This window comes from Oncorhynchus tshawytscha, linkage group LG09 (genome assembly GCF_018296145.1).
Source record: "Oncorhynchus tshawytscha isolate Ot180627B linkage group LG09, Otsh_v2.0, whole genome shotgun sequence".
NCBI lineage: Eukaryota > Metazoa > Chordata > Actinopteri > Salmoniformes > Salmonidae > Oncorhynchus > Oncorhynchus tshawytscha.
Genome location: NC_056437.1, coordinates 65,656,486 through 65,683,156, shown reverse-complemented (window position 1 = coordinate 65,683,156; position 26,671 = coordinate 65,656,486). Strand labels below are relative to the sequence as shown.

At 45.6% G+C, this 26,671-nt stretch overlaps 1 protein-coding gene and 1 pseudogene across 1 annotated transcript; one reads left to right on the top strand and one right to left on the bottom strand.

The window, feature by feature from the left end:
* Positions 1–2,356: 2,356 nt before the first annotated feature.
* Positions 2,357–6,335, top strand: LOC121847191 (ferritin, middle subunit-like). The gene is made up of 4 exons (XM_042327251.1): positions 2,357–2,631; positions 2,951–3,097; positions 5,601–5,726; positions 5,979–6,335. The coding sequence occupies exons 1-4, from the start codon at positions 2,524–2,526 to the stop codon at positions 6,132–6,134; spliced, it is 537 nt and encodes a 178-aa protein (XP_042183185.1). The 5' UTR covers positions 2,357–2,523; the 3' UTR covers positions 6,135–6,335.
* Positions 6,336–18,569: 12,234 nt separating this feature from the next.
* On the bottom strand, positions 18,570–25,373 carry LOC121847273 (annotated as a pseudogene).
* Positions 25,374–26,671: the final 1,298 nt, after the last annotated feature.

Below are 26,671 nucleotides of genomic sequence, written 5' to 3'. Positions count from 1 at the left end.
GTGACAAATAAAATTTGATTTGATTTGATTTGATTTGAGATGTAATGTTATTCAATATGATCTAAAATACAAAAACTGAAACTAAATCAGCACTGAGACGTTTGATGCATACTGCCCCAGAAGACCTAGTTCTTATGAATACCATTGACGTTTCAACTACATGGCTGTATTGAGCAATAACCCAGCACCCTGAAAGCACCCTGTCAACAGTTGTGGAAGATCAGGTCATGTGAACTGAAGTTGTTAGGAAGGTTACTTTATAACTGTCGTCTTTGATTTTCATTGGCTGTAAAACGTTTTCCACTTCACAGTTTTAGCTTAATAACCTATGTATGGTTAGATGTATGTAGCTACTGTTTTTGTGTAGTTATTTGGAGGCTAATGTGATCAACTTTGATAGACCATTTGTCAACTACAATATGTCATTTGAAACCGAAAGGTGTATATCAAATACCATTTCTACAAAAGCCAAAATATCTGTCTCAAGCCTGCGTGAAGGGTTTGGTGGTGAGTTTCTGAACTGTTAGTTAGATCAAGAGTTTAAGGTAATACAGAAAAATATTGGTATTTGAGTTTGATTGACTATATTGGGCTCACGAGTGGCACAGCGGTCTGAGGCACTGCATATCAGTGCTAGAGGCATCACTACAGACCCTGGTTCGATCCCGGGCTGTTTCACAACCACCCGTGATCAGGAGTCCTATAGGGCGGCGCACAATTGGATTGTGTGAAGCCCGAGGGGTTTGTGCTGATTGAATGGAAATTGTGACAGCTGGTTAAATGGTGCCCCTTGACAAGGCAAGAGCAAGATGTATGTCAGGAGAAGTGCAGTATTATCAGAAGGGGAGTTACACTCAATGTGATCAAGACAAAGGAGATGATTGTGGACTACAGGAAAAGGAGGACCGAGCACGCCCCCATTTTCATCGACGGGGCTGTAGTGGATCAGTTCCTTGGCGTCAACATCACCAACAAACCAACATGGTCCAAGCACACCAAGACAGTTGTGAAGAGGACACGACAAAACCTATTCCCCCTCAGGAGACTGAAAAGATTTGGCATGGGTCCTCAGATCCTCAAAAGGTTTTACAGTTGCACCATCGAGAGCATCCTGACGGGTTGCATCGCTGCCTGGTATGGCAACTGCTCGGCCTCCGACCGCAAGGCACTACAGAGCGTGTACATCACCGGGGCCAAGCTTCCTGCCATCCAGGACCTCTATACCAGGCGGTGTCAGAGGAAGACCCCAAACATTGTTAAAAAACTCCTGACACCCTAGTCATAGACTGTTCTCTCTGCTACCGCACAGCAAGCGGTACCGGAGCGCCAAGTCTAGGTCCAAAAGGCTTCTAAACAGCTTCTACCCCAAAGCCATTAGACTCCTGAACATCTAATCAAATGGCTACACAGACCATTTACATTGCCCCCCCCCCCATCTTCTACGCTGCTGCTACTCTCTGTTATTATCTATGCATAGTCACTTTAATAACTCTACCTACATACACATACTACCTCAATTACCTCGTCACTGGTGCCCCCGCACATTGACTCTGTACCGGTGCTCTCTGCATATAGCCCAGCTATTGTTATTTACTGCTCCTCTTTAATTATGTGTTATTCTTATCTCTTCCTTTTTTATGTATTTCCTTAAAACTGCTTTGTTGGTTAAGGGCTTGTAAGTAAGCATTTCACTGTAAGGTTGAATTTGGCGCATGTGACAAATAAAATTTGATTGGATTTGATTTGACTTGGAATACGGAAGAAGAATGGAGGGGAAAAGAGAGGCAGAGGAGGTCTAAGCGAGAGAGGGAGGAAGAGGGTGAGCTTGAGTCGGTTAAAAATGGTGGGATAAAATGAGATGGTTTGTTAAAGAAGAATGGTAGAACGTGTAAACAGAGTGAGTTGAAGACAGGAGGAGAAATGGAAGTGAATGAGGGCGAAGTATCGGAGGTGGTAAGCATTTCACCTGTTATATTTGGCGCATGTGACTAATAAAATTTGATTTGATTTATTTTGAGTTACAGGGTGTGTTAAGTGGTGGTGTCCCATCCTTTCATGCTGTTGGCTACGACTAAATAGATGTAAATAGGGGAGTATGGTATTTATTATATATTTTTTGTGAGTGTAGTGTTAGATGGTAGGGTATTTGTTGTATTTTTTGTTGTTGTGGTTGTTAATTTTTTTTTTTTTTAAAGCAAAGTATAAGGGAGTTATACTCCAGTCTAGTAGGTGGCGGTAATGCAACATGTACTGGATGACAACCTGCCATTAAATCTCATCGAATAAGAGGGTGGATTTCACTGACGCTGTCCGCTTGGAACAATAAATAGAGCGAACAAGGCTCCTTCCAGTTCACAACTCTGGTGAAGACGCATGAAGAACTTCTTGCTTCAACAGTGATTGAACGGAACTCTTCTGCCCGGGCCATATAACATTCCGGATTGATAACGTAACACTTATTTGAATTGTCTTAGTAAAATAATATAAGAATCTCTGTATTTGTACCGTTAATTTTGATATAAAATGAAAATGGAGTCTCAGGTCCGCCAGAACTATCACCACGATTGCGAAGTTGCAATCAACCGGATGATCAACATGGAGATGTTTGCCTCCTATACTTACACTTCAATGGTAAGGGGACTGTAATTGGCTACCAAGAGGAACAGTTTCTTGTTTTAATTTATTATTATTATTATTATTATGCCTGGGCTTAAGTATTTTTCTGTACGCCTAGGCAACTAACAGCTTTGAGGTAGACGTATCATTCAAATAAAGCTCATAAATATATCCTTGGACAGAGCGTATCTCCTTGACAGGTTAATTGGCAGGTTAAAAAGTCGGCTAATGATTTTCCGGATCATATTGCTGTGTCAATCATGTTTAGATCCCTCACTAATAGAATGAGTTATATTAGACATGTGTTTCTAAACGCACTTGTTTATCCACCAAGGCTTTCTATTTCTCCCGTGACGATGTGGCTCTGCCTGGCTTCGCGCATTTCTTCAAGGAGAACAGCGACGAGGAGCGGGAGCAAACCGACAAGCTACTCTCCTTCCAGAACAAGAGAGGTGGACGCATTGTCCTTCAGGACATCAAGGTGAGCGCCTGACCGCCGAGAAACACAATTACTTTGTATACTGCGCAACAAAAAAGAACATAAACATCTTCGTAGAGGGTTCTCTGGTTGAAAAGGTTCTACCTGGAACCAAGTGGTTGATCTATAATCTATGGCAAGAAGTCTAAAGAACCCTTTATAGTCTATCTAGGGACTTTTTTTAAACACTGAACTTCAAGTTCTTTTGGATGAGTAGTCATTCATGTTAATACTGAATTCATTGTAAGGCAGGCCCTGTGTGGCTCCCTGGTATTAGAGCAAGGTGACCAGAGGAGATAATGTCCTGACTGCTTAGGCCTGAACTAGAGGTTGACCGATTATGATTTTTCAACGCCAATACCGATTTATTGGAGGACCAAAAAAGCCGATACGGTTAATGGGCCGATTTAATAAATAAATAATATTTGTAATGACAATTACAACAATACTGAATGAACACTTATTATGACTTAATATAATACATCAAAGTCAATTTAGCCTAGAGTAGATGAAACATGTTCACTTTGGTTTAAATAATGTAATATATAAATCAATATTCCCAGGTAAGAAGTTTTAGGTTGTAGTTATTATAGGACTGTTTCCCTCTATACCATTTGTATATCATTAACCTTTGACTATTGGATGTTCTTATAGGCACTTTAGTATTGCCAGTGTAACAGTATAGCTTCCGTCCCTCTCCTCGCTCCTCCCTGGGCTCGAACCAACAGCCACCACATCGAAGCAGCGTTACCCATGCAAGGGGAAACGACCACCCCAAGGCTCAGAGCAAGTAAAGTTTGAAACGCTATTAGCGCGTGCTAACTAGCCAGCCATTTCACTTCGGTCACACCAGCCTCATCTCGGGAGTTGATAGGTTTGAAGTCATAAACAGCGCAATGCTTGTCGCACAACGAAGAGCTGCTGGCAAAACGCACGAAAGTGCTGTTTAAATGAATGTTTACGCTTCTGCTTCTGCCTACCACCGCTCAGTCAGATACTTGTATGCTCAGTCAGATTATATGCAACACAGGACTAGATAATATCTAGTAATATCATCAACCATGTGTGGTTAACTAATGATTATGATTTTTTATAAGATAAGTTTAATGCTAGCTAGCAACTTACCGTGGCTTACTGTATTTGCGTAACAGGAAGTCTCCTTGTGGAGTGCAAGGAGAGAGAGGCAAGTCGTTATTGCGTTGGACTAGTTAACTGTAAGGTTGCAAGATTGGTTCTCCCGAGCTGACAAGGTGAAAATCTGTCGTTCTGCCCCTGAACGAGGCAGTTAACCCACCGTTCCTGGCCGTCATTGAAAATAAGAATGTTTTCTTAACTGACTTGCCTAGTTAAATAAAGGTGTGTAATTTATTTACAGATTTCCCATTGTTATGAACTTGAAATCGTCCCTAATTAATCGGCCATTCCTAATTAATCGGTCGACCTCTAGCCTGAACACACTGCCTCCATTCTGTCATAACCGCTGAACTGAAAGAGCACGAGGGGTGTAACTCAATCTACTCTATCCAAACTCTCCCAATGTTAATATAATATCTGCTCACTGCCCAGTTTCAAAACAAATTTTATTGGTCAATTGCACCGAATACAACAGGTGTCGACTTTACAGTGACATGCATATTTACGAGACCATTCCCAACATTGCAGAGTTAAGGAGATACTTGCTAAATACAGAAGGAAATGGTAACGCAAAGAATAACAAGGCAAAATAGAAGTACTGAGACAATGTGCAGGGGTATAAGGTAGTTGACAGTACGCACATGTAGGTAAGGGTTAAAGTGACTTGGCAATCAGTATGTGTGACTATGCGTGTGTGTGGGCTTATGTAGTGTGTCGCGGTAAGGTCTAGTGAGTGCGAATTAAGTGGCTCAACACATCTACTCAGACCCCTGTTTGCCTCCAGAACAGCCTGAATTATTTGGGGCATTCTACAAGGTGCCAAATGTTCCATAGGGATGTTGGTCCATGCTGACACGATGGCATCAGGCAGCTGCTGCAGATTGTGCGGCGATATAGTCATGCTGTGAACAGCCCGTTCCATCTCATCCCAAAGATTCTCTATTGGTTTGAGGTCTGGGGACTGTGCAGTAAACTGAACTCGCTGTTCCAGGCAGTGTTTTTCCACTCAATTGCCCAATGGAGCCACTTGTTAAAAATGATTTAAGCTGATAGGAGTGTAACCCTGTGTGGTTGTCTGCTGCAATGGCCCATCTGTGAAAGGATTGCAGAGTTGTGTGTTCTGAGCTGGGGTTCTGGAAACCTTTGGCGTTGCAAGCGCCATTCTCTATCGACTGAGCCACACCGGACCCATGATGTGCTTCATAAACTCCAGCTTATGTGGTTGTTCATATTGACTGTTAAAATGACTCCAGCTTGATCTTTTTACATTGGTTCCAGTTTGTCAGATATTTTGATAACTGTTGACTTTGAATTATGTATAGAAACATCTGCTAGTAGTCCCTAACCCTTCTGTGTTCACTGTCCTGTGTAGAAGCCAGACCGTGATGAGTGGGGCAATGGGCTGGAGGCCATGCAGTGTGCTCTGCAGCTGGAGAAGAATGTGAACCAGGCCCTGCTGGACCTGCACAAGATTGCCTCTGACAAGGTTGACCCCCATGTAAGTAATATCATCACATAGAATACAGGTACAGTCTCAGGAGATGATCGGGTTGTTGTCGCTCTGCTAACTAATTACACAGGATTGTGTGACCTGCCTCTTCACACGCACACAATGCAGCTCATGCAGGAGTTAGACAGCTGCAAACACCTCATTATCTACACTTATGCCATTACCACCAGGCTCCTGTGTGTTACTGTATCTACAGTAGTATGTAGTCATTCTCTTGTCTGACCTGTGTTCCCTCTTTAGCTGTGTGACTTCCTGGAGACCCATTACCTGAATGAGCAGGTGGAGGCCATTAAGAAGCTGGGAGACTACATCACCAACCTCACCAAGATGGATGCTGTCAAAAACAAGATGGCAGAGTACCTGTTTGACAAGCACACCCTGGGAGGCCAGAGCTAAACCACTTCCATCCCCAGGCTACGGCCTCCAGCCTCAGACCAGGACTCCTGACTTCTCTGATAGCTCCTCCTGGCTTTGCATTTATAGGGAGGGGAGAGTGTTAAACTGGTGCAGTGCAACACATCTGTAACATTGAGGTATTCAAACACTACTGTATTTGAGGCAAGGCATCTTGTAAAACAATAAAAAAAATCACTAAAAGTTTGATGTTTTATAAGTGTTGACCTGTAGTAATGGATGTTGTATCAGTCTATTGAGGTTCTTTGCTCCGTCTTACTAAGCATCTTCATACTTGTGATAAATACTGACAATTGGAGACCTCCTAGTGGCTGAGGGTCATAACAATAGGAGAAGTTCAACATGCGGTTTTATAAAGGCCATTACGTCTTACCACAGAGGGCACTATTACAAGAAATGTGACAGACACCATGTCAATTAAGTGCCAACTGTCAACTCTACCCATAAAAGTGAAATGGGTAACTACAGTCAATGGAGACCTGAACTCTGCATCTCAACAGGTTATTAGACAGCCTCGAGGTAAATCCATATGCCGTATTTCTTTAGTGATGGGAAGTTCAGCTCTTACTGACACATTAAATCTTGCCTAATTGTGTTTCAGTGGGTGATGCCTGTTAGTTCCCCTACCAGTAACCTAACTGAATAATCACAATGCACCTTGTTCACCATAAAGGGCTTATTAAAGCTGTCATATGGTTGCAAAGCTATTGGTAATTTACCAAAATTACTGAAGTGTTCTGTAATTAACAGGCAGCCTAATTTTGGTAATTTATACTTTAACTGAAAATATTGCTACTTTCCATGTGTCCATATAGTACATGGGTTTCTAGTGGAAATACCAGGTGGTTGAAGGGGAAAATGGCCTGAAGTGTTTGATCAACAATGGCATTTTCAATAATTCTGCCACTCATCCATTTTTCACACAACTGCCACCAACATTTACAACCATGAAATACTGACATGGTAAAATATTTGAGTACATTCATAAACATTTTAAAATAATGGTTTTCATTTAGGGTAATATTTTGCAGCTTTGTCATTCTATTTTAAATGTGATAAGGCCACATGGAGGGCTTGAGATTTGTGATAATCTGAAGTACCCAAAAGGCTACTAGATGGCACCTGACTAAATGACATGTTCCTTGAAATGAACAAACATTTGTGTTATGGATCCCTTTTACCTGCTGTCAAGGCAGCAGCTACTCTTCCCGGGGTCCAGCAAAATAAAGGCAGTTCGATACAATAACGTTACATTACGAAACAGATTTCACAACACGTTGACCCTCAGGCCACTACTCTACCACATATCTACAACAAGAAATCCATGTGTGTGTCTATTTTGATTGTTATTGTGTTTTTAAATATTTTACTGCTTGCTTGAGTCACTTTATGTGGAATAGTAGCCATGTCATGGCTCTCTAGTACTGCGCACCTCCAATAGTCTGTTCTAAACTTGGGGACTGTGAAGAGACCTGGTGGCATGTCTTCTGGGGTATGAATTGGTGTCTGAGTTGTGTGCTAGTAGTTTGTGTGGCACCTGACCACACGACTGGACAGTAGTCCAGGTGCGACAATACTAGAGCCTGAAGGACCTACCTTGTTGATAGTTAAGGCAGAGCAGTGCTTTATTATGGACAGACCTCTTCCCCATCTTAGCTACTGTTGTATCAATATGTTTTGACCATGACAGTTTACAATCCAGGGTAACTCCAATGAGTTTAGTCTCAACATGTTACATTTCCACATTATTCATTACAAGATTTTGTTGAGGTTTAGTGTTTAAATTTTAGGTCCCAAATACAATGCCTTTAGTTTTTGAAATTCATGTATTTAGGACTAACTTATTTCTTGCCACCCATTCTGAAACTGACTGCAGCTCTTAAGGTTTGCAGTGATTACACCTGCTGTGTATAGTGTTGAGTCATCAGCATACAAAGACACACAGGCTTCACTCAGTGCCAGTGGCAAGTCATTAGTAAAGATAGAAACAACAAGGGGCCAAGAAAGCTGCTCTGGGGAATGCCTGACTCTACCTAGATTATGTTGGAGAGGATTCCATTAAAGAACACCCTCTGTGTTCTGTTAGACAGGTAACTCTAGATTCACAATATAGCAGGGGATGTAAAGCCATAACACTTATTCTTTTTCCAGCAGCAGATTATGATCAATAACATCAAAAGCTGCAAAGAAGTGTTTAAAACATTTTTTTAAATGTTTCTGAATTAAATAATTATATAGTTTTTACCTTTATTTAACTCGGCAAGTCGGTTAAGAACAACTTCTTATTTACAATGATGGCCTACCCTGGATGACACTGGGTCAATTCTGCACCGCCCTATGGGACTCCCAAACAGCCAGATGTAATACAGCCTGGATTTGAACCAGGGACTGTAGTGACACCTCTTGCACTGAGATGCAGTGCCGTAGACCGCTGCACCACTCGGGAACCAATTGGACCAGGATCGTCCGGGTTAGGGAGAGTTTGGCCGGGGTAGGCCGTCATTGTAAAATAAGAATTTGTTATTTTTTTAATTTAACTAGGCAAAATCTTATTTACAATGACGGCCTATCACGGCCAAATACTAACCCGGACGGCGCTAGGCCAATTGTGTGCCACCCTGTGGGAATCACAATCACGGCCGGTTGTGATACATCCTGGAATCGAACCAAGGTTTGTAGTGACGCCTCTAGCACTGAGAGTTATGGAATGGATAACTATTTACAGTATCACTTTCTGTTTATAACTTTTTGCGGCTGGTCACATGATGGACCCGGTCGTGACAACTTAACACATGTTCTCTGGGTTGAACATTACTGAAAAGATTTGCATTAAAAAAATTCAGAAAATACTTTGTAAAATGCATTTTAATGCTCTGTTTGCCCTTCTGCTAAAACAAGGTCACTTAGAACAACCTGGAAACAGGGGTAGATGTAACGTAGTAAATGTAAATCTGGGATACTCTAATTAGTATGATATGTTTTGTATTGTATGTTTTCATTTGTGGAAGTCCATCATCCTTTTCGTATAATATGTTACGAACTGCAAATTGTACAATATGTTAGGAATTTGCAATATATATGATATGTTACGAATTCCAATTTGTTGTGGCTAACGGTAGGTCGGTGGCTAATGTTAGCTAGGCTAGGGGTTAAAGTTAGGGTTAGGTCTAAGGTTAAGATTAGGATTTACATTAAAGGTTTAAGATTAGGGGAAAGGTTACCTAAAATGCTAAAGTTGTCAGTGATGAGTTTCAAACAAGCAAACTTATCCCTTATGTCACAACTTCTGCCGAAGTTGGTTCCTCTCCTTGTTTGGGCGGTGTTCGGCGGTCGACGTCACCGGTCTTCTAGCCATCGCCGATCCATTTTTCATGTTCCATTTGTTTGGTCTTGTTTTAGCACACACCTGGTTTCAATTCCTTAATTACATGTTGTATATTTTCCCTCTGTTTCCCCCATGTCCTTGTCGGGAATTGTTTATTGTAAGTACTTGTGCTATGTTTTACTGGTGCGCTACAGGTTTTGTACCCATGTGTTTGTTGTTTTGTAAGCCATTCGTTTTATAAATTTAACTGCTCCGGCTATTCACCAAGTTCTGCTCTCCTGCGTTTGACTTTCCTGCCACCAGTTAAACACCCCTGAAAGAATTCATGACCCGTCATGGAGTCAGCAGGAACAGATACCCCTGGTATAGGGGTCGAGGAGCGCATCCAGGAGCAAGCAAAAGTGAACCACCATCTTGGCGCCATCATGGATCAAGTTATCCAGACCCTGGACTGGGAGAGACAGGGAGGTCCTCCAGTGCCTTCAACAATGCAAACCGAACTTCCACTACTCACTCCTCCTGCAATCGGTCCCAGTGGGATGCGTCTCGCCCTTCCCGGGGTGTATGATGGGAAGGCGGCATGTTGCCAGTGTTTCCTGTTACAGCTGGACCTATACCTGGACACCGTTTACCCGGCTCCCTCGGGAAGAGAGAGGGTGTCCTCCCTCATCTCGTGCCTCTCAGGGAGACCTCTGGAGTGGACCAGCGCCCACCAGTCAGGCGCAAAAATCTGATATCAACTTTGGAGGGGACAATTACATGAAATTTTCTCAAGAGCAATTCCTGAGGGGGACACCAAAAGTAGTGCTGTAACACAGCCTACGTTGTAATATGTTAAATGTATATTGAGGAACCATAATCACTTCTACTGGATAATTGATAGGTACAGTAGTTAACTGAAGGGTTGTCCCAACTTGTTCAAATGTTTAAATCATTATAATACTACTACTAATAATAATAGTTATAGCACTGTTCCTTATCAGTCCACTATGTACCTGGTTAAATAAAGGTGAAATAAAAAATAAAAAAGTTCCCTGGCGACAATTTAGCTTTTTGCAACGAGACCATTAAATATATTTTAGACAATGGTAGAAGAGGGTGTAGTTCTGTTCAGTTTATCGCTAACCTTATCACAGGGACTTTGAAACACGACAGCAGCATGCTGATCTTGGAATAAACTGACGATAGCAAAGATTCCATCTTTGACGACGCCACATACATGGAATAGGTACTAGCTAGCTTGATAGTCAATGTTTGCTTTAGTTTGCGCGCTAGCTCTGTAAATTCAGCTAGTGTGTGAATCCTGCCAACATTTTGAAAAGAAACATTGATATGGCGCGATTGACTGGATTAACCTCACGTCAGTTACGTGCATTGAGTGCCTTTCGGACAGTAGATACGAACCCTCTATTACCTTGCCAGCTAAAGAACTGGCAGTGGATCAAACCATTGTGAAGAAAAGGGCGGGGGTCGCAATCTTTTGAAACTTAAAAAAGCGCTATTAAGTGTCTATAATCAGCACAAGTACTTTCATTGCGTATTATTAATATTATTGAAATGACATAGTTATGTTTACAGTGATATATTGGGGGGGACAAATCATATTTTCCCAGGATGGGGGGGTCGTGTCTCCCCCGTCCCCCCTGGGATTTCCGCCTATGGTTCCAGTTCGTGCACCATCTGTGGCCGCAGAGGGCACACTGCCGGTCGGTGCCGGGTTGGTTCTCTGGGAGTCGAGGCAACAGGCAGGGCACTCTGGCGTCACCCCAGGTGAGTCTGCACCACTCTCATCCAGAGTCCTCTGTTGTCCAACTGTTTGTACCTATTTGTTTTCCTGATTTTTCCCCGCATTCCCAGCATAAGGCACTCGTCGATTCAGGCGCAGCTGGGAATTTTATTGACAGAGCGCTCACTCTTTGTTTAGTGATCCCCATTATTCCTGTGGTTAGACCTTTCCCAGTTCACGCTCTGGATAGTCGACCATTGGGGTCCGGACTAATCAGGGAAGCCACTATCTCCCTGGCCATGGTGATGCAGGGGAGTCACGAGGAGAGAATCCGTCTCTTTCTCATTGACTCTCCTGCGTTTCCCGTGGTACTGGGCCTTCCCTGGTTGGCTTGTCATGACCCCACCATTTCATGGCAACAGAGGGCTCTCACGGGGTGGTCGCAAGAGTGCTCGGGGAGGTGTGTAGGGGTTTCCGTTGGTGCAACTATGGTGGAAAGTCCAGACCAGGTCTCCACTGTGCGCATCCCCCCCGAATATGCCGATTTGGCTCTCGCCTTCTGTACAAAGAAGGCGACGCAATTACCACCCCATCGACAGGGGGATTGTGCGATAAATCTCCAGGTAGACGCTGCACTTCCCAGGAGTCCCGAGTCCCGTTTGTTTGACGTCCTTGATCTCAAGGCAGCTGGGACCATAGTCACCAAGAAAACAATTGGTAACACACTACGCCGTGAAGGACTGAAATCCTGCAGCGCCCGCAAGGTCCCCCTACTCAAGAAAGCACATATACATGCTCGTCTGAAGTTTGCCAATGAACATCTGAATGATTCAGAGGACAACTGGGTGAACGTGTTGTGTTCAGATGAGACAAAAATGGAGCTCTTTGGCATCAACTCAACTCACCGTGTTTGGAGGAGGCCCCAAGAACACCATCCCCACCGTCAAACATGGAGGTGGAAAATTATGCTTTGGGGGTGTTTTTCTGCTAAGGGGACAGGACAACTTCACCGCATCAAAGGGACGATGGACGGGGCCATGTACCATCAAATCTTGGGTGAGAACCTCCTTCCCTCAGCCAGGGCATTGAAAATGGGTCGTGGATGGGTATTCCAGCATGACAATGACCCAAAACACACGTCCAAGGCAACAAAGGAGTGGCTCAAGAAGAAGCACATTAAGGTCCTGGAGTGGCCTAGCCAGTCTCCAGACCTTAATCCCATAGAAAATCTGTGGAGGGAGCTGAAGGTTCGAGTTGCCAAACGTCAGCCTCGAAACCTTAATGACTTGGAGAAGATCTGCAAAGAGGAGTGGGACAAAATCCCTCCTGAGAAGTGTGCAAACCTGGTGGCCAACTACAAGAAACGTCTGACCTCTGATTGCCAACAAGGGTTTTGCCACCAAGTACTAAGTCATGTTTTGTTTTGCCACCAAGTACTAAGTCATGTTTTGTTTTGCAGAGGGGTCAAATACTTATTTCCCTCATTAAAATGCAAATCAATTTATAACATTTTTGACATGCGTTTTTCTGGATTTTTGTTGTTGTTATTCTGTCTCACTGTTCAAATAAACCTACCATTAAAATTATAGACTGATCATTTCTGTGTCAGTGGGCAAACGTACAAAATTAGCAGGGGATCAAATACTTTTTTCCCCTCACTGTATGTAGCTACTGATTTTGGTGTAGTTATTTGGAGGCTAATGTGATCAACTTTGATAGACCGTTTGTCAACTACTGTCACGCCCTGACCATAGAGAGCCTTTTTATTCTCTATTTTGGTTAGGTCGGGGTGTGACTAGGGTGGGTGATCTAGTGTGTGTATTTCTATGTTGGCCTGGTATGGTTCCCAATCAGAGGCAGCTGTTTATCGTTGTCTCTGATTGGGGATCATATTTAGGCAGCCATTTACCTACTGTGTTTTGTGGGATCTTGTTTATGTGTAGTTGCCTGTGAGCACTTCATGTTCTTAACGTTTCGTTCTTTCTTTATTGTTTTTGTGCGTTTCATTCATTAAACATGTGGAACCCATATCACGCTGCGCTTTGGTCCGAATGTTGTTATGACGATCGTGACAGAAGATCCCACCACACCAGGACCAAGCAGCGTGCCCAGGAGGAGAAGGTATCCTGGACTTGGGAGGAGATCTTGGATGGGAAGGGATCCTGGATTTGGGAGGAAATCCTGGCAGGACAGGATCGCCTTCCTTGGCGGCAGACGCAAGGAGAGAAGGGAGGACAGCGACGACGCCGGGGTTCGCGGCCACATAGAAAGCCCAAAAGACAGACCACATTTTTTGGGGGGGGCCACACGGGGTGGTCGGCGGAGCCGAGGAGTGAACCAGAGCCAGTCTGGGAGAGGATGGAGAAATTGGAGGAGAGTGAACGGAGAGAGTCAGAGACCGTCAGGGAGCTGATGGAGAAATTGGAGGAGAGAAAAATGAGAGAGTTGTTGTGTTGGTGTATGATGCACAACATTCACCCTAAGGAGCGTGTTATCTGTTTGATGCCACCCGAGTCAGCTCTCTGTACTTGTCCTGAGGAGAGTGCTAGCAATCTGGTAAAAACTGTGCCTGCTCCATGCACCAGGTCTCCAGTACGCCTCCACAGCCCAGTACGTCCTGTGCCAGCTCTCCGCACTCGCCTTGAGGAGCATGTCATATGTCCGGTACCATGTGTGCCTGCCCCCCGGCACCTGGTCTCCAGTGCGCCTCCACAGCCCAGTACATTCTGTCCTAGCTCCCCGCACTCACCGTGCAAAGGTTGTCATCTGTTCGGTACCAGTTGTGCCGGCTCCACGCACCAGGTCTCCAGTATGCCTCCACAGCCCAGAAAGTCCTGTGCCAACTCCTCGCACTTGCCCTGAAGTGTGTGTCACCAGTCCGGTACCACCTGTGCTGGCTCCACGCACTAGGCCTCCAGTGCGCCTTCCCAGTCCGGTACGTCCTGTGTCTCCTTCTCGCACTTGCCCTGAAGTGTGCCACCAGTCCGGTGGCACCTGTGCCAGCGCACCAGGCCTTCAGTGTTCCTCTCCAGTCCAGCTCCATGGCCGGAGCCTTCTTCTGCGCCGATGTCCAGTCCGGGCACGGCATCCGGTCCCGCTCCATGGCAGGAGCCTTCCTCTGCGCTGTTGCCCAGTCCAGGCACGGCGTCCAGTCCTGCTCCATGGCAGGAGCCTTCCTCTGCGCCGATGTCCAGTCCGGGCACGGCGTCCGGTCCCGCTCCATGGCCGCAGCCTTCGTCTGCGCCGGTGCCCAGTCCGGGTGCGGCGTTCAACTCCCAGCTCCATGGCCATGGCCCTCCTCTGTGCCGAGGTCCAGTCCGGGCACAGCGTTCTACCCGGCTCCATGGCCGGACCCATGGTCTGGGCGGGGGCAAAGTCCAACACCAGAGCCGCCACCGATGCTGGCGGATTCGCGACCGGAGTGGGTACTTTGCCCCGCACCGGAGTGGGGTTTTCATTATGTTTTCATTATAACATCCTCTTAACTTTTATTAGCACCATAAAATAGACATTAATTTTCATATGCCACCCATCATTTTTCCCACCTATTCAGATGATGAAATATATCGTCCCAAGGTCCATTTGTTTGATGTTCTGTATTTTTGGGCAGTAGATTCTCCCTAATGCACAAGGACATTCCGATCTCTCGCATTAGAGACCAGAAAGGAGTTGGTCTGCCGCCTTAGTTTACGACGGGCGTGAGGTCATAAAACCCCCCCACCTCCATATCTTTCCTCCTCTGCGGGAGGTAGAGATATCTCTGTAGAGCTGATCCTCACAGGCCAGTCATGACAACGTGTACCAAATGTTGTTATAATAGAAATATTCTTGACTGATTTATGTACCAGACCACACCCATGTGAATGTTTATTGGCCAGTAGCATCCATGTTGTTTTAGGTACTAGTCTAGGAAATATTGCATTAAGAGACCTTTGTCCAAGTTTTGTGCAGATCGGTCATTCGGTGCCAGAAGAGTAGCGTTTAAGTGTTTATCAAATTCAAAATGGCAGACAATCCATCAGGGTGGACCTTATGGGTCACGGAGTCAAATTTGTTCCTTGTGAGGAGATTGATGTGTGTACCAAATTTCATGAGTTTAGGTCAAATGGGGTGAAGGGTGTGACCTTTGATTTTTTGCATTTGCATTTTCAATCTCTTGTTATAGCGCCACCATGTGACCAATCTGTGTAATTTTGTAAATGTCAGACCACTATTGCAAGACACATCATTCATACAAGTTTCATCAAAATTGTCCAGTGCTGTCTGATATCGCGTGACCTAACATACTAACAGACGAAAACGAATCCACAGTCTCCTCCCCGGTTTCATTGTGGAGAACAAGGCTGCATGGGATTTCTGTTAATGCGACTCCGTGTAGTCAATGGCAATGTCCACTTTAGTTATAATGCCAGTTCTACCGACGCACAATTCCACCTCTCACACCGCCAAAACAACCGCTATACGAATGTCAGCTAAAGCTAATCTGATTGAAGGGCCCAAAAGCTAAACACGCATGATTGCAGTGCCTGAATCACATGTCAATGAACACGGATGGCTGAAAAGTAAGCAGGTCCAGATAGAGGCTGAAGACAGCCATGTCAGGTATGCTATAAGGCTAATGCTATAATAAAGCATTAGGCCTGGCAATGACCAGAATGTGTGAAAGGCACTGCCCTTGTAGCATACAATTCTAACAGTAAATGATGCACTATCAGTACAAAAATGAAATGAGAGACGGCCATCAGACTAGGGTGTCTGCATGTAGCCTCAGCATTAACTACATAGAGGATGAGGGCTCAGAAACCAACGGTTCAGATGAGCTCCAGCTCATCTGGTCTTACCAGATTTAGCGGCAAACAGTTTTTACATGCCTCGAGAGGAATAGGCCACTATACAATATTATTATATTTGTTACAGAATACTTTATAAAAATTAGGTGGAGGACATTGTTGGCCATATTTCTATATTTCCTCATTACCGACACAAAAGAGAGAAAAAGAGTGATGACGTATTGCGCCTCTGTTCTTCTTTATAAGCCAAGCTCAACTTTTTCCCCCTTCACAAACTTCTGTCTCAGGACCAACCAAAAGTGTAATTGGCAGCAGGGGTTTCAAGCACAAAATGAGGAATTGAGCCCACATTCAAATGAGGAATTGAGTAGCATTGCGTGGTGTAAGCCACAGAAGGCCAGTAGCTGTGTGGCACTTTACAGTAGGGAAATCATTTCTAATCAAAGACACACATACACAGAGTGTACCAAATATTAGGAACACCTTCCTAATACTGAGTTGCAACCACCTTGCTCTCAGAACAGCCTCAATTCATCGGGGCATGGACTCCACAATGTGTTCCACAGGGATGCTGGCCCATGTTGACTTCAATGCCTCCCGCTGTTGTCCTTTTGGTGGTGGACCATTCTGAAACACATGGGAAACTGATGAGCGTGAAACTCTGCAGTTCTTGACACAAACAGGTGCACCTGGCACCTACTACCATACCCTTTGCCCATTCACCCTCTGAGTGGTCTCATCCCCTTCATCTACACCAGGGGTCTCCAGCCCTGTTCCTGGAGTGAAAACCTACAGGAGATTAGCTCTCCAGGAACAGGGATGGAGAGGCCTGAGCTACACTGATTTGAAGTGGATTTAACGAGTGACATCAATAAGGGATCATAGCTTTCGCCTGGTCAGTCTGTCATGGAAAGAGCAGGTGTTATTGTTTTGTATACTGTGTGGGTCTTAATGCACCCCAGTTTACTTGGTACATATTCAGATGGGTGTGCGGTTTCTAGGAGGAAAGAGATGCATGCAAATCGTACACAAACAAGACTATACACAGTGTTCAAAACATCAGGAACACCTGCTCTTTCCATGACAGACTGACCAGGTGAATGCTATGATCCCTTATTGATGTCACTTGTTAGAACCACTTCAATCAGTGTAGATGAAGGGGAGGTGACAGGTTAAATAAATATTTTTAAGCCTCGACACATTTGAGACATGGGTTGTGTATGTGTGCCATGGGCAAGACAGATTTAAGTGCCTTTGAACAGGGTAGGTGCCAGGTGCACCGGTTTGAGTGTGTCAAGAACTGCAACACTACAGGGTTTTTCACACTCAACAGCTTCCCGTGTGCATTAAGAATGGTCCAGCACCCCAGCCAACTGGAGACAACAGTGGGAAGCATTGGAGTCAACATGGGCCAGCACCCCTATGGAATGCTTTCAACACCTTTTAGAGTCCATGCCTCAACGAATTGAGGCTGATCTGAGCGCAATAGGGGATGCAACTCAATAGTAGGAAGGTGTTCCTAATGTTTGGTATACTAAGTGTACAAGGCAACTATAGAGGGGTATGCTGAGTATTTGTGTATGTAATAAGGCCCACCCATGGCTGCACCCCTGCCAAGTCATGTGAAATCCATAGATTAGGGCTTAATTTATTTCGATTGTGTCACGTTCTGACCTTAGTTCCTTTGTTTTGTCTTTGTTTTAGTATGGTCAGGGCCTGAGTTGGGGTGGGCAGTCTATGATCTTTTTTCTATGATTTGGGATTTCTGTGTTTGGCCTGGTATGGTTCTCAATCAGAGGCAGCTGTCAATCGTTGTCCCTAATTGAGGACCATACTTAGGCAGCCTGTTTTCACCCTTGAGTTGTGGGTGATTATTTTTCGTTTCAGTGTTTGCACCTTTCGGGACTGTTTCAGTTTTCATTTTGATTCTCTTGTTCTTTTGTATTCATTCTCATTAAATTACATTATGGATACATACCACGCTGCATTTTGGTCCTCTGATCCTTCCTACTACTACTCCTCCTCAGAAGAGGAAGAGAAAAGCCGTTACAGATTGACTGATTTCCTTATACAAACCAACTCAGTAAAATATTTTAAATTGTTGCATGCTGCGTTTATATTTTTGTTCAGTATAATAAGCAGGCTCAGGTAGAGCCTGAAGCTAGCCTTAGCCATGGCAGGTATGCTATAAGGCTATGATAAAGCACTAGGCCTGGAAATGACCACATTGTGGGAAAGGCACTGTCCTTGTATTACACAATTATAACCGTAAAGGATGCACTATCAACACAATAATGAAATGTGAGACAATGCCATCAGACTAGGGTGCCTGCATGTAGCCTCAGCATTAAATTCATAGCAGCTGAGGGCTCAGACAAACTCCAGCTGGCTGTTTTTACATGGTCCCAGGTCGTGCCGGATTTAGCGACAAACAGTTTAAATTCATCACGGTATACAATTGAGGTAAGAAAATATATTCATGACCTCCTGCAAGTTACACACATGCCAGTCATACAATCACTTCCAGAAAAAGCAATCTCATGATGGCCTACTCCTTAAAAAGAGAGCACAAGATATGAGGTGATTATCTTTTTATTAGGGCTTTTGAACATCAGAGGTACATTATTTAGAATCTTTTTAAATCATATATATTTCAAAATGTCTAATTGGACATTAAAAAAAAAGACTAAAGCGTGAAGAATACTCGTGCTGACACAGTAGGCCTGGCCTATCCGGCACGATTGAAGATCCCCACAAAAGGAATGTCTACTTTTGAGATTATGAACACTACTACAGTTTAACATAATACGGTACTAATAATCGGTACAGCTGTATTAACTTCTCATGGGGGGCAGAAATCAACTTTTATCCCCTTCCTCAATCCCTTATTGATAACATACAGTAAGGCAAAATTATGAAGGCATTGTTGGCTGACTAAAGCTGGCGTCCTGTAGAGAATGCTTCACCGCCAGTGCTATTAAAGCATCAGACCAGGCATAGGAGCACTAGAGGTAGAAGTCAGTGATCCATACAAGTTATAACATCTCTCTATGTATCTGGTGTTATTTACCACAGAGTCGTCAGCATACAGTCCTCTGATGGGAGGAAACCACTGGAACAGCCTAGAAGGTTTCATAGTCAAGTGCGTTACATAAAATCATTCCCAGAACGCGACTAAGAATGACCCTTACAACCCCCCCACCCCCGCCCCCTTCACTTCAAATAAATGTTATTGTTTTAATATACTTAATCTCTCACTCTGTCTCCCATCTGTCTCTTTCCCTCCCTCTTCCTCCCCCCCTCTCTAAGCAGTGGGGATCCAGACACTCTTCCACTGGACGGCCTGTCTCCACATCTCTTCCTGGAGTGAGGCATGAGGCTGGGCCCAGTCTCTCACTCCATCCTTCTCCTGGCAGTGAAGCCACAGGCTCTTCAGAGGGCTGGCACACGTGTGCTGTAGGAACTGGCAACCCTGTGTGTGTGTGAGTGTGTGTGAGTGAGAGAGAGAGATAACACAGCTCATTTATATACTCTACTGGAATGCAATTAAGTGCTATTTGTTGTTGTGTGAGTATACAGGGGTCATACACACCTCCATACTCCCCCAGTACCATATGGCCTTGATGACACTGTGATTGGCTAGAGCCTGGGTCAGCTGATCTCTGCCACCAGTTATAATGCTGACCACGCCTCCTGGAAGATCTGAGGACTGGAGAACCTAGAGAGACAGGGAACAGATGTGTTTGGGCAAAAATACATACACGCAACAGCATACACAAGCAAGCGTGTGCACACAAGTACACAGTTGAATCAAAATGTCAGGGGGCAGGACAGAACTCACCTGGATGAACTCTAGAGCAGGCAGGGGGTACTTTGGACTGGGCACCATGATAACAGCATTGCCCATGGCAACAGCAGCTGCCAGCAGGGAGACCATAGAGAGGAGGGGGGAGGAGTCAGGGAGAACCACACCCACCACTCCTAGAGCCTCGGGGATGGACAGAGCCGAACCGGACTGTGGGACGGACTAGAGAAAAGGAGGTTAGAGAAGAGACACTTTAAATACAGTATGACCTCCTGAAGTGGAGGCTGTTGGTGGTGGCCTGTGTGCCAGCCAGAACATTGGGGGTGCGTGAGTAAGTGTTGAACACAAACAGCCACTAGTATTATACAGACGTTACTACTATTAGGACAGAATACATAAATTCTCACCGGAACTCCGCCCCTTTCCTTATCACAGCGAGCGGCCCAATCACAGAGCTGAGCGATGCTCAGCTCTACCTCCATGTCCGCCTTCTCCAATGAGAGGCCTGTCTGGGAGTGGAGTGACACGGCCATGTCCCGCCTCTTCAGCTCCAAGGTCTCAGCCAGAGAGAAGAGGCTTTGAGCTCGGGCCACAGGGCTTTTCTTCATCCAACTGTCAGGAGAGCGAGAGAAAATATACACAGTACACAAAACATTATTAACACCTGCTCTTTCCATGACAGACTGACCAGGTGAGTCCAGCTGAAAGCTTTGATCCCTTATTGATGTCACTTGTTAAATCCACTTCAAAAACCAGTGTAGATGAAGGGGAGGGGGCAGGGTAAAGAAGTGTGCGTGTGCCATTCAGAGGGTGAATGGGCAAGACAAAAAAAATGTAAGTGCCTTTGAACGGGGTATGGTGGTAGGTGCCAGGCGCACCGGTTTGTGTCAAAAACGGCAACGCCCTGACGACACTGTCGGTGACGTTTGGTCGATTGACATCCAGCTTAGAGCAGAGCTTACCCAGGTTGGACCTTAATGGCCGCCTCCACGGCGTTGCGAACGTCTTTCCTCCCCCCGTCGGGACAGTAGGCGAGAACAGTTCCCCCTGGAGCCAGGACACACACACTGCTGCCAGACTCAGACTTACACTGCTTCCCCCCCACATACTGCAGATAGGAACGAGGGGTACTGAAGGAGAGATAGAAACAGGAGGGAGGAAAAGAGGGAATTAAGAACATTACAAGTGACTGAATAAGTGCAAAGGCAACTTTAAAAGAAGTCAATGAAGACACACACACACACACCTGGATGAATTAGATCCCTCTGGAATGATGGCCGCTGATGCCGCCGTTCCAAACGTGGAGTAATCAACAGAGGCTGGAGAGGAGCGGGGTAGAGGAGGCAAGGAGGAAGGGCGGAGGAATTGGAACAGACCCTGGAAGAGAGAAGGAAAGAGTCATTTAGGAGACACTCCGACATAAGGCACACTATCTACAAACAACCTATAGCCCGACACTCTAGAAGGCATGTGTGAATATCAGAAAAGGTTGGATAATTACACGCATTATCAACTAAATTCCCTCTGGACAGGGACAGAACATGGCTATTGTCCATACCTCCTTCCCTCCATCGATGCAGTTGCCACTCTCCTTGTGGCCAGAGAGAGGCAGGGAAGGGTCCATCACAGAGTGGGAGTTTACCCACACTGCACCCACAGACAGGCTGGGGAGAGAGGTTCGAGGAAGGGTTAATAAGGTGTGTTATATCTCATAGTCCATTATTTTGTCAGGTGGCTTCTGGGTGATAGGAATTATACATCTAACGCAGTAAGAACACACCACACTAAATGTTTTCAGCCATGGTGACTTGAGATGAATATTGGGAGACCAAGATAGTGTGTGTGTGTGTGTGTGTGTGTGTAAGTAAGTATGGGTGCGTGTGTGTGTCCTGTACCTCTTGGCAGCCTCCAGAGCCAGAGTTAGGTCTTCAGTCCAGAGAGAGGCAGCCTGGCCGTGAGGGCTGTGGTTCCCTGTCAAGACAGATAAACAGATGGATAGATGAGTGTTTCATTAGTGGTTGGTGTTTGAGTGTGGTCATAGAAACAGTATGGTGTGGTCCTCCTTACCCAGAGTGACACCCTCCCCGTGGCTCCTGAAGGAGAGGAGGGGCAACAGAGGGCCGGGGATGGGGTCACCACACAGGTGCAGGAGGGGCTACTCCACACAGCACCGTGGGGGATAGGCAGCACCGGAGGAGGACGGGGGACACGGCTGGATCAGCTGATACAAGCAAAACACAATTAGGTTACCATTTATTTACAATTTAGTATGTACACCGAGTGTACAAAACATTAGGAACACTTCCGCTTTCCATGACATAGATTGACCAGGTGAGTCCAGCTGAAAGCGATGATCCCTTATTGATGTCACTTCTTAAATCCACATCAAAATCAGAGTAGATGAAGGGAAAAGACAGGTTAAAGAAGGATTTTTCAGCTTTCAGACATGGATTGTGTAGTGTGCCATTCAGAGAGTGAATAGGCGAGATGAACTATTGAAGTGCCTTTAAAAACGAGGTATGTTAGTAGGTGCCAGGCGAACCCGGGTTGAGTGTGTCAAGGACTGCAACGCTGCTGGGATTTTCACGCTCAACAGTTTCCCGTGTGTTACCAATAATGGTCCAGCACCCAAAGGACATCCAGCCAACTTGACAACTGTGGGAAGCATTGGAGTCAACATGGGCCAGAATCGTCATGGAACGCTTGACCCCTTGTAGAGTCCATGCCCCGACGAATTGAGGCTATTCTGAGGGCAAAAGGGGGTCCAACTCAATATTAGGAAGGTGTTACTAATGTTTTGTACACTCGGTGTACGTGGTAGCCTAGCGGTTAAGAGTGTTGGGCCAGTAAACAAAAGAGCGCTGGTTTGAATCCCGAAGCCGACAAGGTGAAAAAATCCATTGGTGTCCCCTTGAGCAAGGCACTAAACCTAATTGCTCATGTAAGTCACTCTGGATAAGAGCGTCTCCTAAATGACTAAAATGTTAAATGGAAATATCGTGACTGACCGTGGCCCCCTGCTGTTGGGCCTCTTGTACTGCAGCGTCCACCAGCTTTCGGTCCCCCTCGGCCAGGAGAGGAACACTCTTCATCCCTGCCATCCGAACCTTCAGACGGGCTACAACACTGTCCCACACTGACTCCTGGACACACAGCATCCACTGGCACTGAGAGAGGGTGAGAAAGAGAGGGGGGGGGGCAGGTTATTTTATTGGTCTATTGTTCAGATAAGTCATATAGGCCTACTGAGTCAGCGAGAGGTTGCTTTAAATGGGGGCTTTAAATATTTTTTTTTTTAATTGAGCGAGGGAGAGGTACAGATCAGTCATACTGTACAACACTGACCACCTGTGGCCATGGATCGGATTGCATCTTGTTCTTTCACCGGAATCTCTCAATTCATTCAAAGATTTGGCTTTAAAAAAAAAACAGAGTGAGAAAAGAAAGCCATCTGTTCCACCTCTCTGTTCTTCTTAAAGGCGGTCTCTATCACTCCATCCACGGCACTGTCGATATCGGCAGACTCAAAGATGATGAAGGGACAGGTGGCTCCGAGGGAGAGGGAGAGAGAGACGGGAACACCCATGCCTGCTGTGGCCCTGCACAGAATCTCTCCATCCTGAAAAAGAAGGAAAGAAGAGATTGGAGGGAAGTTACTAGTTAGTGTGAGCGAGAGAAAAGAGGAAGTTCAATCAAAGCACACACACACACACACGACTGTCACGGGACAACTGTCAAATTCACTTCCGTAACCAAATGGAAAACGCCACACAGCTAATTGCAGTCCCACTACATTTACGTAGAATTCTGGTCATTTGGCAGACCCTCTTATCCGGAGCGACTTACAGTCACAAGTGGTTTCAACTAGGGTAGATAAAACAACCGCATATCACAGTCATAGCAAGTGAAAACATTCCTTGATAAAGAAGCGATCAGAGAGCTAGTAAGAAGATGCAGGAGCAGATTGCATACAGGAAAAATACATCAAAAGGGATGCATAAGCACTACTGACTAACACATTGGTTCGCGTGTGTGTGTGTTATTTTGTGTGTCCACCTTTTTGTTGCCACTGTAAGTGACATAGCTGACGTGCGGGTTTTGAGCCACTTTAGAACCCAGCGACAAAACGCTGCCCGTCACCACATTCAGCACCCCCGCAGGAAGTCCCGCCTCCACAAACAGCTGAGCCAATAACAGAACAGGAGGCGCTGTCCCCACGCCAGGGATCGCCACCACTGCGTTGCCTGGGAAACAGAAACGTTAAGGTCACAAATGGTAGAGTAAAGCTTTACCTTCCCAAAGGGAATCTTTGTCAGGGTAGAAGGTGACAGGGTCCGTTTTGAAACTTTTTTCCCCCATGACTTTCTAGGAAATTGACCTTTGGTCATGTTGATTTGGTCATGTTGACTCTCTCCCTTACTCTCTCTCCCTCTAACTCTCTCTCCCTCTAACTCTCTCTCCCTCTGTAACTCTCTCTCCCTCTGTAACTCTCTCTCCCTCTGTAACTCTCTCTCCCTCTGTAACTCTCTCCCTCTGTAACTCTCTCTCCCTCTGTAACTCTCTCTCCCTCTGTAACTCTCTCTCCCTCTGGTAACTCTCTCTCCCTCTGTAACTCTCTCTCCCTCTGTAACTCTCTCTCCCTCTGTAACTCTCTCTCCCTCCCTCTGTGTGTCTCCCTCTGTGTGTGTGTGTGTGTGTGTGTGTGTGTGTGTGTGTGTGTGTGTGTGTGTGTGTGTGTGTCATACCCATGGCCAGTGCAGGTAAGACTTTCAGCATGAGAGAGTAGAGAGAACAGTCGTCAGAGACAACCACTACCACCACACCTGAAAGACACAAATACAGAGTAAATTCAACACACAAACACTTCACAATCACAGTTGTACAACACTCAAGGAAAGATCTCCACTACGTCCATGCACGCATGGATAAAGATCCACTTACAAACACACGCACGCTACGCATGGCCTTACCACGTGGTGTCCAGTCGGGAATGAGTGAGTCTCTGAGCTGAGCCCAGCCGGAGTAGTACTGCAGCAGTCTGACCAGTGCTGAAGGGGAACTGGGAGACTGGGCCAGGTCACACAGCTCTGACAGACACTGACCGTGTCTCTGGAGGCTACTCACCAACCTGACACACACACACACACACACACACACACACACACACACGTTATACAGATAATACAGAGCATTTCTCAAAATGCCATCTTGAATTTGCCCGGCATAATTATTAGATATTAAATTGTGGTCTGTAGTGTAGTGTTTATGGTTGCGATGGCGCCTCGTGCCACAGCCTTGGTAGTTTACTCCTGCAAAATGATCCGGAATTATTCGGTTTTTAAAATGTGCATTGTTTATCAACTTGTTGTTGTTGTAGCTTATCCGGTATAGAAGACAGGAATCTCATTCTAAAAAGGGTTTATCATCATTGTTAAATTAGCAGACACATTTGGCTCCTTCTCCAATCAACTAGCCAATACCAGACTAGCGAGATAGTCATCTCAACTCATCTACCACGGACGGGACCGAAGTCGGGCACCAAAAGATTCAGAAACGGCAGCACGCCTTCCCTCATTACGATTCCGCAGACGTTTTGCACATATTAAAACAACCCTGCGTCAGAAGCTTGAGAACAGCCTCCTTCAATATAGGACCCGGGTACCAGACTATTTATCAAACGTCTACTGTGTGCAGTAGAACATGCACATCGGAGTTGGATGATGAAGGACACTGGGCCTCAGGGGGCAACTCCCCAAAAAGTCATTCAGTCATTTTACTGCTGAATGACGTGGTCACTGATAAGAGGCCTGGACTTTCTGCCTCATTGAGACTTGGCGTCAGGGCAATGAGTACATCTTCCCTCAACCAATGCGCTGCAACTGGCTACACCGACCTGGACTGCCCTCTCACGTCCGGATGGGGTGGAGGTTTTGGCTGTGAATCTACAGGACTGACTATTGTGAAGTCTACTCTAGTAACAGCCGTCTCCTCTTTCAAATGCGTGGCTTTCAAGATCACTGGCTCTGCATCAGTACTGGCTGTGTTGATTAAAAAAAAAATATATATTTTTTTTTAGAAATCGGCCTCCAAAAGCTCAACTGTGACTTTCTTGCTGAACTATCCGAGCTACGAGCACTCCTAAGTCTTGTGCCCTGCTATGCTGGTGCTTGGTGATGTCAACATACATGTCGACTCCCTGACTACAAGTCTCTCTACTGACCTGGCTGATATTCTGGAGAACTTTGGACTCGAACAGCATGTGGACTTTGCCACCCACAACAAAAGGCCAATACACTAGAGCTGGTCTGTAATCAGAGGCGTGGATCTGGCCAAACGGGATGGAATTATGCCAGGCCTGTCCGACCACAAACTCATCACCTTCTCCCTAGCTATTCCTCTGCCCCACCCAGCCCAAGAAACACTCTATTCGGGTTAGGAGTCTTAAAGCTATAAAAACACAGCCCAGCTTACTGAATCCATCCCCAACCTGCCAGTTACTCACTCTGTGGCTCGATACGACACCGCCTTGGCCTCCAAACTTGATGAAGTTGCTCCTTTGAAAACGTCTTCCCCCATATCTTCTCCCTGGTACACCGAGGCGCTTACGCTCTCTCAAAGCAACTGGCCGTCGTCTAGAACGGCAGTATAAGAAAAGTAGACTAACTGTACACGTGCAGATGTTTGAGAGACATCAGAAAGACCACAAACAGGCCTTAAAGCTCAGACATCCTACTACTCCCAGCTGATCGGCAACGGCAGTGGAAACTATTGGATGCGCTCTCCTACTGGGGAGCAAGCTCCTCTGGCCTCGGCCTCCCCAATCAACACCTGTGCTTCCAAAGCGAAAACGTCAACACCACCATTCTGTCCTCT

What these genes read in the sequence shown, in the direction of transcription:
- LOC121847191 (XM_042327251.1), top strand. Translation starts at nt 2,524, where the DNA reads ATGAAAATGGAGTCTCAGGTCCGCCAGAACTATCACCACGATTGCGAA. An exon ending in TTGTCCTTCAGGACATCAAG is followed by an intron (nt 3,098 to 5,600) that starts GTGAGCGCCTGA and finishes TGTCCTGTGTAG; the next exon opens with AAGCCAGACCGTGATGAGTG. An exon ending in CTGACAAGGTTGACCCCCAT is followed by an intron (nt 5,727 to 5,978) that starts GTAAGTAATATC and finishes TTCCCTCTTTAG; the next exon opens with CTGTGTGACTTCCTGGAGAC.